The sequence below is a fragment of the Priapulus caudatus genome, unplaced genomic scaffold, assembly GCF_000485595.1.
Source record: "Priapulus caudatus unplaced genomic scaffold, Priapulus_caudatus-5.0.1 Scaffold465, whole genome shotgun sequence".
Taxonomy (NCBI): Eukaryota; Metazoa; Priapulida; class Priapulimorpha; order Priapulimorphida; family Priapulidae; genus Priapulus; species Priapulus caudatus.
In genome coordinates this window covers 194,790-209,307 of record NW_014577526.1, presented here as the reverse complement: position 1 = coordinate 209,307, position 14,518 = coordinate 194,790, and the positions used below count along the sequence as shown (strand labels likewise).

The 14,518-nt window shown below is 41.2% G+C and overlaps 1 protein-coding gene across 1 annotated transcript in view; it reads right to left on the bottom strand.

The window, feature by feature from the left end:
• The window catches only part of LOC106810702 (ras GTPase-activating protein 1-like), a 22,520-nt gene extending 8,783 nt beyond the window's left edge, over window positions 1-13,737 (bottom strand). The window contains exons 1-15 of the mRNA XM_014814138.1: window positions 13,566-13,737; window positions 7,444-7,593; window positions 6,628-6,763; window positions 6,084-6,154; window positions 5,689-5,806; window positions 4,997-5,081; window positions 4,353-4,497; window positions 3,941-4,016; window positions 3,636-3,767; window positions 3,024-3,128; window positions 2,482-2,555; window positions 1,993-2,077; window positions 1,738-1,850; window positions 1,362-1,481; window positions 338-414 (exon numbers count right to left, since the gene is read on the bottom strand). Coding sequence (XP_014669624.1) covers window positions 338-414; window positions 1,362-1,481; window positions 1,738-1,850; window positions 1,993-2,077; window positions 2,482-2,555; window positions 3,024-3,128; window positions 3,636-3,767; window positions 3,941-4,016; window positions 4,353-4,497; window positions 4,997-5,081; window positions 5,689-5,806; window positions 6,084-6,154; window positions 6,628-6,763; window positions 7,444-7,593; window positions 13,566-13,735 — 1,657 coding nt within the window. The 5' untranslated portion in view covers window positions 13,736-13,737. The remainder of the gene's footprint in view (window positions 1-337; window positions 415-1,361; window positions 1,482-1,737; window positions 1,851-1,992; window positions 2,078-2,481; window positions 2,556-3,023; window positions 3,129-3,635; window positions 3,768-3,940; window positions 4,017-4,352; window positions 4,498-4,996; window positions 5,082-5,688; window positions 5,807-6,083; window positions 6,155-6,627; window positions 6,764-7,443; window positions 7,594-13,565) is intronic.
• Between the last annotated feature and the right edge of the window lie 781 nt (window positions 13,738-14,518).

Below are 14,518 nucleotides of genomic sequence, written 5' to 3'. Positions count from 1 at the left end.
CCGGATGGGGCCGAGGACTCCGGATAGGGCCGGATGGGGCCGGGGAGTCTGGATGAGGACCAGGAGTCCGGATGGGGCCGAGGACTCCGGATAGGGCCGGATGGGGCCGGGGAGTCTGGATGAGGACCAGGAGTCCGGATGGGGCCGAGGACTCCGGATGGGGCCAGATGGGGCCGGGGATTCTGGATGAGGACCAGGAGTCCGGATGGGGCCGAGGAGTCCGGATAAGGGGGAGAACTTCGGATATAGCCTAGGAGTCCGGATAACTCTGGATAAGGCGGAAAACTCCTGATACGCTGGAGAACTCCGGATTTGGTGGATGAGGCAGAGCTCTTACCTATAGCGGTGTCCTTCGCTCGTTTTCCTCGACTGAACACTGTTACAGTGTAGGACGTTATATCGGCGGGAATTTCACTGCAAAACCCAACAACGTTAATTTGTTTAACAATACGTGGTGATCGGAAATCTTCAGGTGGTCAATTCTCACGAATCTCTCGTGACGAACGGCCATTAAAAAAAACGAAACTAAACTTATTTTGAACGGTAAAGTGATGGTAAAACTGACAGGCATCATTTTAGATGGTACCTTTTAGTGAAGACATTATGTTAAGATGTCAGACAGGCTTTACACTTTATCACATATATACAATAAAACCTATATGAAGGGGTCACTATACAGTCACACAAAATGTGTTCTTTATGGGCAGGTGTTGATTTTATTGAGGTGGTACCCCAGTTTAACTGCCACTCAAGAAAAGTGAATTATGAAGTTTATTTCATAAACGTGAGCGTGTTCTGTAATGGTGGAAACTAACACAGGTTTAACTTAATACACATACAATATACTAACTCTGACACTGACCATGAAATAACGAATTTAATGTTCGAACATATTGTTAGCTACGAAAATGTTGTTGCAGTGAAAAAATATTGTGGACGAGATGGAGGAACAGATAAGGAACGTATACATCTGCATGCGTGTGGGATAGACACATAGACAGGGTACGAAATTAACCCGAGTTTGGAGTCAAATACTCCCTGATTTTCTGTCGGACTCCCTGATTTGACATATGCAGGAGTCCGTGTGACTCCCTGAAAATTCTGCTATACTAACTACTTCATTCTAGAGCATGGCCTCGCGGAATTGCCATATTTTTTCAGCAAATGTCCAAAGACAATTTGGCAGGCGTGCAACCGCATGAATATTCAAAATAAGCACACGCGTTATTGTTAATATCTTTAGTTTTGAACTTCAGACTGCGGACTCCCTCATTTTGCTGCGGACTCCTTCTTTTTGCGGGCAGAGTGTTCAAAAGTTCATTTCTACCCCTGCATAGATAGATAGATATATATATACATACTCGAGTAGGAACTCTTCCTCCCACACAGGGTCCGGTGTGCTCTGTGTTCTACTGCGCGCTACCTTGACATCATTCAGCGACACAACGCAGAATGCCTGAGGGGCCAGCTTCACAGGTATTCTGCATGAAGACACGAGAAAACGAGGGGTGTGACAACCTTACTGCCATTACTATTACACTAGTGAGTCCACACCTCGTATATGCTACTAATAACATTCTACGCAGCGTATTACAGTACTATGATAAATATACAATACAGTACAATATAATATAACAAATATAATTACAATTTACTATAGCTGCACATGATGTCAGATCAATGGATTGGTAAACAGTTTGTAAATGTAAAAAGATTGCGATGCTTGCGAATTACAACCTTTTAGCATCGAGAATGTTGATGTGTAGGCTCTTCAACTCCTTGACTCGATTCTGCAAGCTGCTGGGCTGCACGGCCTGGTAGCACAGCGGCTTGATTTTACGCATCCACTCCTGAAAGATGCGAGCGGACGAGTCACGACCGCACAACCCCGTACCGCCACAAGAAGGTAATCGTCTTTGATTTACATCCATTTTCAGTTCTCACGTTCCAGTCCCTTACTCCAACATACTCCCGGTGATTTTCTTAACATACCTGTGCATCTTCCGGGGAATCTGCATATAGGTAGTTGACTTCCACAGCACTGAGACCACGTGTGACCAGTTGGAAACAGTTGGGCCTAAGGCACAAGTCAGACAGTACAATACAGAGTCAAGCTTCACAGAAATGGTATGGATAACTTGATGGGAGCGCAATTTAATAACAAATTAAATTAGGAGAATCGCAAGACGTGGATTTATGTCATACAGGAAAACAATTACGATTACTATAGCAATTAAGAAATTCTTTTATTAATTACGATAGCAATGCTATTAAATGTGTAACATCTTTCACATATCTGCTGACATTACTCATTTATACACAAATCTATTTATACTAATCGCTAATGTTATCATAAAAGCATGACGTTACCCAGCGGTTGTATATTTTCATCGTGCATGAGATGAGCGAGTCTCTCGAACATGCCTATCAATTCACACCACACGATTTTCTAATATTAGTAGTTTACATCGTTCGGCTTACTTTTCAAAGAAACTGTCGTGAACCTGATATAACGTGCAGTACGCTAGATCAATGAGCCCCTTTGGTTTTGTTCGCTGAAAAAAGAGGAGTCCAACCAAGTTAGCCGAGTTCGATTAGTGCATTATATATCTGACGTCTGTCAAACAAATGATCCTCGATTCTTTGTTCTCAAAGAACTTTGCGCTCATGCGAATAGGTTAGTGATTGTATAAATATTTATGACATTTATCTCACAAAACTATGCACTGTACTAGAGCAAGTAATAATGACGCCCACCCCTTCTGCTAGCGTACTGTAAAATCACGTATTTTCGTGGATCCCAATTTTCCTGGTTTCGATAATAAACACGTTCATGGATTATTAAATTCGTGGATTGAAATCGTAGAACCGGCACGTGACATCTGTACATCATATTTCGTTGGGAAGTTTGGAACGTAAGTTCGTGGATTGATAAACCCACGAAATCCACGAAAATTGGTACCCCACGAAAAAAAAAGAATTTACAGTATTAAGATTTCTTCATTATATCATTATCCAGTTACCTTATGGTTGTCGTTATCATAGTATAACAAGTGCTGCTCAGTTCCATTCAGTACAAAGAAGAATCGTTTCCACTTGCTTTTCTTCATGTGTTTATGCAGAAAGCCCTAAGACAACAACAGAATCTGACATGACCAGCCCACAGAAATTGACTGTGAGCATAGACATAGGTCGAAATCCTAAGGGGCCCGCAGGCCCGATGCTCGTATTTTAAGGCTTGGGCCTGACATTTCTTATACTAGCAAGCCCAACGAGCCCGTAGAAAATCTACGTGCACATTCTATTGCTGTAGTGCAGGCCAGCCAACAGTTAAAAAAAGAGTCCCGAGAGTGAGGACACCAGGGAGGACAGTGACAATTCTGACAGCTCATTAGTATTCACCGAATATGTTCTTTGTATTACTGTAAATAAGCCATTGTAAAAAATTCAAATTTGAATATTTTATTTAAAAAAAATTCTGCGGTATCTGTGGAATGATGCGGGCCTATAATTTGCCTGTAAAATCCCTTACCTACAGGCCCGACTGGCCTGTAAATTTTCAAATTAATTTCTACCTCTGACAGACATCGTTTAGTGTTACATATGCATTATTGTAGAAATTCTGGAATTCTCACTTGTTTACAGATGACATGATGCCTATTGAACAGCAGAGAAGTGTGCGTCTGTCGTATCGTTTTGTATATATCCTCAGTAGTTTTCTCCATGCCGTTCTTAAGTCGTATGCTCCCACCAGGCTCATAGCTACTCTGTAATGCAACAGAAACCCACATAACATCCCATTCATTTCTAAGCATGTACTTCCTTATGAACTTGTTAGAGCACGGGACTTGCTAAGAAAACTTGTTAGTAGCAACGTGCTTTTTTCATACTCTTCAAATCACCTAAATTCAATGAGATCTCTAGAAATAAAAATAGATACCTTTAACACGGGTCGTTGAAGGGTGCAGCCATCTACGATTTGTTCAGTCTCATACCTTTCTATTATGTCTTCCAAACTGTAGCAGGTGCAATAAATCCAGATATCAGACTCACTGTGTTTCAGGACAATCACCGATTAACTTAACTAATGATTCAAAAACCAGCACACACTAGAGCACGACATTTTGAATTTGAATTCTCATCACGGAAAAAGCTCTCCGAGCATTTCAAACAAAACACATTATTTCCAACAAAACTGCCTATTCACTTAATAGCTTCAACACCAAGTACAGCAACAGCAGCAGCAACCACAACAACAACAACAACAACAACAACAACAACAACAACAACAACAACAACGCCAAACCACAATCACTGCTACCATCGCCAACTACAACATGAAAGCAACAAACCTATCAAATAAGCGGCCGCCCATAAGATAATGATGGCATTGTTTCTGAATGCGAAACCTCTGTACAGCGTGGTCAACGTGGAAGAACAGTGAGTAGTCACCGGGCGAATTATCGCTGGGCCGAATGAGATAACTGCAGTCTCCGGCTTCAGAAACAAAAGACAGAAAAATTCCATCAATGTATTCTAACCACAGGAAATGACAGTTATAAGCCCACCTTCGAGAATGATCTAGTAGAGTGCCTGTATGTTATAGCAACTTGTGCCCTGCTGGTACCACTCTCCAGGACAGTTATATGCCACGTGACCAATCACAAGGATCGGTAAAATGGTTAGAAATGAGGTAAGAGATATGAGTGTGTGTGTGTGTGTGTGTGTGTCACCATGGGAGACACTGTCTTGAGTGATATGACAGGGTTTCTTCTGAGGGCAAATTAGACAAAGGAGGTAGTTTGGGAGAAAAATTCGCATGATGGATTCAAAGGCATGCCATAGGCACACATGCAGATGCTGCATACAGGAAAAACAGGGTAAAATCATACAGGGTAAATACAGGTACATTTTCACAACGGCGATGTTAAATTTGACAACGGCGGTGCGCCACTGTGCCTCTTATTTGTATAGGAAACCTTGCATGATCACTTACCTGTCACTAACAACGTTGCAGCTTCCTCCTTTGTAACGTTGCTATAGAACCATGGCTTCTCTTCATTTGGGTCAGTTCTTGATCCCTGCAAAGGTGATGCATGTTATAACAAATGCTCACAACATGGTTATATGTATGCATACGTGCATGTGCACACATGTGTGCGCGCATTAACACATACTGGTCTGTGAATGCAATTCAATGCTCACGTATACGTCAAATTGTTTATACATACACAGTGAGAATTCAAATTATCCCACAGCACATTCAATGGAACCAGAGAAATAAACCTATTACAGGTCCACTATTGATTATATGCAATTCCAAAATGTTGAAAAGCTTTGAAAACCCAATGTTTTTTGGTAACTGCCACTTCTGTGCACAACACGACCGGAGTGCCACCGACCATGATTTAACGCACCCGACCCTTCTCTCAAGCACGTGTGTCAATTGTGACGTTTCTTTTTACTATTGTCTGTGAATATTCATAAGGTATGCTGCAGAAATGACAAGGTGTTTTCTTATGAGGTGCTCCGACAGACCCCATTTGGTTGCACGTGTGTCAAATGACCGTTTTAAAATCGGAATATTTTTTAATTCTGTAACACACCTGGCCAAAAGGGTTTTGGAGAAGGGTTCATTGGACATGTACATAATCAACACCTTCATTGACTATAACCATGTAAACTCACCAACTCCTCTAACAGCTCCTCAAAGACTAGTCCGCTCTCATGAGTTCTTTGCCTAGTTACCCACAGCCACCCGCTGCCCATCTCATTATGAACAACGAATACATCACCCTTGAGAAAACTGAAAAGAAAATTCCGTTTGTTTACAAAACTAAATTTCATGTCGTGTGCGTCGTGAACTGACTTTAATGAATGGAAAAAAAAATCATGCTCTTGTTTAGAAATTGCCAATATCAATGCTCATTGTGCATTAGTTTCTTTTACATAGACAAATCCATATATACTTGTGACATAGCTGCTAACACTCGGAAGTCTGGACAGCTCAAGTGCAATTGGTGAAGTAGATTACTTAAGATGAGCAACAACACTGCACAAATTCTACACAAATGTAGTCATACCTCAGCTCATCGGTGTCAGGAATTCTAGTGTAGGGCAAGATGGCTATTATCTTTCTTTTACTCTCAACTGGCTGCAAGTAAAACAATATGATTAGGTGGTAAATTTTTTGGTAATGTAATTTCCATCTTATTTTCACTGATTCCACTTAGAGGGACTCGTACTGTCATAGTACCGGTTCACAGCCACACTGGAGCTGTTATTTTTAATGGCAAATTTTATACATAGCATCAGGACCTACATTCGTTGCCAATGTTTCTTATACATAAGAGGCACAGTGGCGCACCGCTGTTGTCAAATTTAACATCGCCGTTGTGAAAGTGTTCCTGTATTTACTGATAAGTATATCCTGTATCTATGTACCTATAAGTATATCAATACATCCTGTATTTGAATCCATCATGCGCGTTTTCCCCCAAAACGGAGCATTACCTCCTTTGTCCAATTTTCCCTCAGAAGAAACCCCGATTGTGGGTTATATATATATGAGACTTGTAATTAATAATTATGAACTGTAGATTGATGAGGAGTCTGCATGTCACATACCAGAGGAGGAGCAACGGGTAGCTTCAATCTCTCTCCACGAAGCAGGTCTGAGCAACTAGTATAATAGCCTATCAGGTCTGACAGAGAGTCAAACTGTCGTCCGCCGATGTAGTACACACCGCACATTGATGTTATCCTGTATAAATTTAACATCAAGCATAAGATGTTCAGTTTTAACTTTAAAGTGATTACGTCACCGTAAATAGTAAAGTAAAAAAAATATTTCCACTTTTTCACGAAATGCAAGTAATTCTGTTCATTTTTTATGGTTAAATTGCTGCATTATTCTTCGAATTTTACTATATTGTTCGATGTAAACATACACTCGTGACTTATACATAACCCATAGCAAGCAATTAATGTCAGGATCATAATATCAATTCGTCCAGATTTTTTGGATTTTTAACTAGTTGAGAAACAATCTTATCAGGCAAGAACTAGACGATACATTTAGTCCCATTAGTACTTACTTTTAATGTAAAATAATAGCAACAAAAATTTTACAAATATACACCATAGAAAATTCGTGACGTTGTCAATTTAACATTAGGAATTCAATCTAAACCTTCCGAATCACTCTAATTTTTATAAGCTCAATTTAAAAAAAATGTATTAATGAAATTTTGATAAGGTCAATTCAAAAGTTCTTTTATAAACACTTGGTACAGTACATGTACATTGTACTCAAATTAAAATAAAAAAATCGATTATGTAAAACTTGGTTTTAAATGTTTAATTGGATTTATTACACGATGCATGTTTGACCAGAATTCTTGTTTACATTCTTGTACCTGTAAAATCATGCGATTCATTTACCTGAAGTGGTTGATGCCAGTAATACCGAGATAGGACAGAACATATGAGCCTGGCTTTCTGTCACTTTCCCTGATTAGATAGGTGCTGATTGATCCAGTAGCAAGTAGCCTCTCCTCTGCTGTACTCCTATCCAGCCGGCCATGGTACCACCTGTAGTGTGTTAAGAATGATTGCATGCATATTTAATGCTATCTAGTCAACACGCACAGACAACGTCTTATCAGTGTTGCCATCGAGTGTCAATTGTCCTGAGGAAATTCACTTTACTATATTGCAATTTTACAAAGCATTTGATGAATTACGTCTAGCTACTCCAGAAGTAACCAACGTAGCATCTGTGAAACACCACATACTACTACTACTACTACTACTACTACTACTACTACTACTACTACTACTACTATTACTGAGTAATTACAATCATATGATAGTATTGACTCTCATTATATACATGTCTCTACTTCTACACAAAATTATCTATCCTCATCAAGTCACCTGTGGAGCAAAAAACATCGTCTCAAAGACATGAATTGTGGCTTTTTTTCTCCTCACTAATCCTAAGTGGTAACGTTAATCTAAACTAAACTCGCTTGTGGTTCTTGTTGCAACCGTGTCACTCCAATGAGAGAGCAATCTGTTAAAATCTGTAAATGCATGCACTACTTGCTTTCGTTACCATTGCTCTGGCTTACAGTTTTTGCTATAAATCAATAATACAAATCGAGTACAAATTTGTTCACATTGAGACTTCTGAACACATATGATAGTTATTCTTGACATTGATGATTTGTCTCGACTGTCGTTCATTGTCCTGCTTTTTGTTCTTTAAATCTTCAGAAAATCCCAATAATCAACTTCAATTCTCCTAATAAATTAGGTCAATAACTATAAATTTCTGTCTCTTGTAAGACTACTCTCAATAAGATTTCAGTTCCTTAATTGTCAACACTCTTAAGAAAACCTATGAGGAAATGAGATTGCATGCTCCAAAAGGCCAAACACTATAATTTAACACCTGTTAGCTGGTTTACACATCAACATCAAAGAAATGTTGTCTATCAACTGAATTGTAGAATTTCCTTGAATTTTCTAAATAACATTGGCTCTGATTGACTTGCTTTACCAAGCATTTATAGATTTGTCAAATTTAAAAAACCAAAATAGAACCGATTTTTGAAAAGATAAACACATACTTTGTCTTGGATAACACCTCTTGCGAATCTTGTGCATCTGATAGATTGTTTACCAGGTTATCACCTCATGTTGGTTTTCTGTACTTGTGGTATGACCCCCTCATTCATATATAAACTAGACAGAGTGCACTCACGGAGAGTGCATACCTCCGCCAGCTACATACGTCATACGCCATACGACTCACGAACACACGAATAACGCACGATATACGCCAGCGTACTGACATGTATATTTTCTATTATCTACTCCTGATATTATCCATGTTTATATAGGTGATGGCACTTTTCTTGAATCTAATTATTGCCAAATATCTTGGGTTTCCCTTCGTTTCTTAAAGATTTATGTTATTTCACTGTCACAATTCACATTTATAGACATAATATCCTATCATTATCAACATGGTATTTAACAAGGGTTTTCTACTCTTACCCAGTTAACCAATGTTCTTCACGATTGGACACCAGATCTTGACAAGTCTCAACAGGTTGACATAGTATTTTTAGCCTTCAGCAAGCCTTTCAACAACGTATCTTATATCTTTTAGTTTTCTTACATGGTCATATAGCATTGGATGCTACTTCCTATAGCTGGACTTCTGGCTTCCTCAAAGACAAATGATATGTTGTATCTGGTAATGACAGTATGTCAGATGTGCTCATTGTTACATCAGCAGTTGTTACCCAAGGGTTCAGTGTAGGGTAGATTGTTGTTCTCATCTTTTATGAATGATTTGTCAGCCGATACTGATAACTACTGTTCTACATCTCTGTGTGCTGATGATGCAGTTATATACCCCACAATCTGAAATAAGGATGATCAAGTAACCTGTAGAACATCCTTACACACGTGCTAACCAGTAGGCCTTACCTGGGCCTAATGATTACTGTACAATTCACTGCATTGCCCTCTTCCTACTCACCCTTGCCTTTTAGATAACCGCTTTACTATCAATATATAATTCTGAATCTTAGTTCTACTTACACATATTTGGGTGTAACTATGAGTATAAGTAGTGACTTTCAGTGAAAGGTACACACTCATTACATTTGTAAGAATCTTTCTTATTGTCTGGGCATGGTTATGCCATGGCCTTACTCTAGTTTATTCCAACAAGAGCCGCAGAGCGTCTGGGCTCATCTGAGGTCTGTTGCTACGGTTATAAACGTAACATTTAAGTTGTTGCCGGTCAAGTGACCCACCTTTGTTAGCGCGCCAGTATGGATGCAGATACGCAGTCCGTACACAGTCATTTTTCAGCAACCTTCTCATCTTGCCACTAACTCCCCAAATCCCATGTGGTTGATACAAATTCGCGATCCGGCAGAACGCAACTCGTTTTATGGTGCGATTGTGACCCCCCCTAACCCTATTAAACACAAAAACAACAGCAATAACCCGGTAGGCCACAACCGTGCACTTACGCCGCCTCCGCGCAATTCGCCCTCCCCACTCCGATCTTCCTTCCCACCCTGCCGCCACTCGCCCAACGTCCCCTCCCCACAACACTCCATCCCGCCGCCCCCACCGCCTCGCCTTCCGCCCCTGCGCGGCACGCCAATCCAATCACAGCTCACTCCACCGCGCTACAGGACGCGTTTACACGCAGCTCTTGCCCCTCCCCGGCTTTCCTAATCATTGGTCCGGACACAAATTTGATCTATTTGGACGCGACAAATTGTAAGTTCTGGAAGAGTCAATCACGCCTCCACATCCTCGCCACGGCCGGTAATTACTTGGAGTCCACTGCCTAGTGGACTATCTCCAACTATTTCAATATATTAGCACTTACAGTAATGCGGCTATGACTATAACTCATCTCATTATCTCCTAAAGTAAGCACTTGTATCATATGTAAGATACTGTGTGGCCACATATTCACGTGTACCAAGTGGCCGAGCCGTTCCACACACCACATGTACCTCGCGCCAACGCATGTTGAGACACACCACCATCTCAGATGTTTAACCCTTCCCTACAGGCCTTTTGCAAATAGAGAGCTTGCCACCTTGTACTCTAATTACGCACTGTGCAAATAACTACACCATACTATTCTACCACACATGCCACTGGCAGTGGCATGATTAACACCACTGAGCAGATTACAGGAATGCCATCCTAGAAAGTTATCACGATTTAAGCGACAGCAGTAAACCTTACTTTCAAGCAAGATTTAGCCTTTTTGACACAGTTCATCGTGACATATGTAGCCCTCATACAATTCAGCGCATGTATAGACTGCTACTACGCAAACCCAGCATAAATGCTCCTAAACCACGAAGTACAATCAGTTTAACAAATGCCATTTGAGAGCCCTTCCTCTTTGACGGCGGGTCAAAACGGTTATTCAGACACGTTACTCCTTTCGACATCAAGCTGGGGGAAAGTCCATCATTTCATCCGTCCTTTTCAAATTAAAACCCTCTAAAAAAATCAAACCTAGGTCTCCGGCTGAAACGCAAAAAGTTTTTTCACATACCTGCTCCGTCCAGACCATTTCCTCATGAAAATGCTTAAAATCTGCCCGTGTGCCCGATTGACCTTTGATCCTGGTGACCCTCCAAGTTTCGGCACCAGCTGGATGGCTCTTTTTGCTACCATATGCTAGATTACACCGGGCTATCACACAGCCCACGGTCGAGCACAGTTTCTCGATTTGCTGTGGCCCGCAATTCCGGCTGTCCCTTCCCTTATCCACCTTATAGTTTAAGGGTGTTGGACAAGAGTCACCCGCCTGTTCATTTCGCTACCATCTCTTTGACCTTTGACCCCCGCGTTCGACATCCCAACGCGTTTTTCGGATATTACCCCCACGTCCCGAATATCGTGATCGTACGTCGACACGATGGGGGTAAGGATGTTGTGCCCAGCTGTGACAGACGGACGCAGACTCGGGCAACCGGACCACTCCTCAATCTCGCCGGCCCCGGCTCCCGGGCCACGGACGCAACGGAGCGGACGCTCATTAGCGATTCTACAAGCTGCATCTGACTATGTCAGATGAGCTAAAAACTCAGTCTCTGGTATTTAAAACCATGGTTCCTCACATATTACAGTATGCTTTGACAGGCTGGGGCATTATACTCTTCCGACCTACAGGTACCAAAAATGAAATCCACATGCAGCATATATATAAAGCGAAATATTTTATTATAGCCGAAGCGGGTCTGCAGAGATGTCAAGTTGGAGAAATGGTTGAGAGTGAGACTCAGCGTTGAGCGGAGCGACACCGGCTGAGGGAGCAAAGTGACCAGGGGGGGGGATGGTGAGGGGGTGCCCCCTCCCACGATATGGGGCTTTTCGAAATTTGAGGTTTGAAATGGTGCAATTTAGTGCATACCTATGGTATGATTTATTGCCTTTATAACTTTTCATATTTTCATATATTCATATTTTTCATATCATTTTCATGTCTACTGTAGATCTATGTTAGATCTAAACCTAGATAAACTTTAGAACTAGTACTAGAAACTAGTCTAGTAAAAGTGCAAGCTGAGAATTGAAAAGTAAACAAAATACCTCAGTAACCTGCAAAGCCATCATCCAGGCGGGATATAGGATTCCAAGCAGGCAAATAAAATGTGCGCCGCTCATAGAGCATACGTATTATACGTATACGGACGGAGCGAGCTAGCTAGCTGGGCGGCCGCGGAGCGGCGCTGTTCATCGGGCCTTAGCCTTCCGATACTAGTATACTATTACTGGTATCTGGGACTAAAAATAGGGGGTTTTAATTATTTATTTATTGATTTTGATTTTTGCGTGAGAAGTTCAGAGATGAGCGTGAGAGCGTGAGAATTGACCAAAATGCGTGAGTCTCACGCTCAATGCGTGAGACTTGACATGGATGGCTGTGATACAGATTATAGTGCACCCAACATTTTCGCACGCATGCTCGGACGTAGTACGCAATGCTATCATCAGTGATTTCGATCCTTGTGGTCTGAGTGTGCATTCGTTCAGGCAGTATCTCTGCGAACTGGTAGATCATCTCCAACTGTTACCGTTTAGCTGCTTGAAAGCTCAGCTGGCACACTAGAGATAATTGTAATGAACGTGGAATCCACGTACGAAACACCGCTGGCACCTCCATTTCATATGGCGTCTAAAACATACAGGCCGATCAAATGTTTTACGTCATCGCTTGACTCCTGGATGACACTTATGGCACGTAAACGATACGTTGATAAATATCAACAACCGATTTCAAGTCTTGTTTGTAATGTAACCAGCAGTGATATTGGACAAGCTAATACGCGTTTAGATGTAAGGTTATGACTTATGTACTTATTAACTACAGCAGGTGCCAGTTACTGTAGCATTCGTCAACATTGCATAATCAATGGGCCTATTAGTATTAAGTATTATATTAATATTCCTTTAATAAAGTTTAAAACCCTATTTTGGCACATTCACGTGTCGTGACATTGAACTTCGAGTTGTTTTACAGTTTGCACAGAAGAACTACATGAACAGTTTTTACCAGAACACTAACTTACGAAATATTTACTGATAGGTGCGCTTTATTCACTATGTAAACCTGGGCCAAAGTAATCGGTAACTTGTAAACTAAATAAGTAAAGCTGAGAGGGTCTATGTTCCCCGGGGTACTGCCGGAACGTACCCTGGGTACGGTCCGGTATACCGGAACGTACCCTGGTACTATCTAATTCTAATATGCCGGACCGTACCTCGCCTACTCCACTAACGAGTCTAGGGTCGGAGTCGCCTACGCCTACTCATACTCCCTAACCTTAACCCTAACTCTAATCCTAACCCTAATCCTAACCCTAACCATATCAAATAGTGACCAGGGTGCGTTCCGACAGTAACCTGGTGGACATAGACCCTGGCTATGATGTCTATGAATATGAGCATAAGTAAACTCTCGAGGAATGGTGCCATGGACACCACCAATCAATCATGCTTACTGGCTCTCTGGGGGTGCTTCTAAAGACACATTAATGCTTTCATCAACCAGTTCTACACAGCTAGTAAATGGGTCGAAATCATCAACAATTCCATCTGCAGAATCATCGGGTGTCGTGGAAACGGTGTTTTCAGTTGTGAAACAACTTTCCTTATCAACACATTCCGCCATGTTTCCATTTTCGAGAGTGGGAACGTCACATCCGGTGAGTAATTTCCTACAAGTTCACGCATGCGCACAGAAGACATAAAATGGCGGAACATTTAGAATAATAAACGGTTTTCTTATACCCTTTCGACCAAACGAGAACTATTTCACGCAGTAAATACAGCGTTATGGTGTAGGAGACCGTGGGGAAAACATGGATTCTACAAGTGAAGAAGATCCAACCCTACCAGTGGACCTGGAGCTTGAGGAAAGGTAAAGTAAACTAACGGTCGTTTTCAGAAGAAACTAGACGTCGAAATAGGTGTACGTTAGGCCATAGATATATAGAAGAGAAGATCTTCTCTTCTATATCTATGGTTAGGCCTACCTATGTAACATAGCCAGTGGCAGTGCAGAGTGGTTCAGTAACTTTGTCACAATGAACACGAAGCTGTTGTGAAACTGCAGGTGAAACTGTGGCTATTTATGCTGTTATCAATGTAATGTATGCTTTAGTAATTATCGAAATAAATAAATCAACAAAAAAAAATCAAAAAAAAAGATAATTAAGCATTTATGTACGAACACAATATTTGACATTTGTACACGGGAAAGCATAAATATCATTGCACTAAAGTAAATACGAGACGGTTACACGCACTGCCTATTTAGTCAGTTTACTTAAAAAGTCATCCAAACATTTGAGCATGTACCTTGGTCTGGTTACTGTTCCAGTCATTCAAGACATTCACCCCTTCTCATGTCGCTACAGTACATAGACACAAGCGTGGTTGTCACAAACTAAAC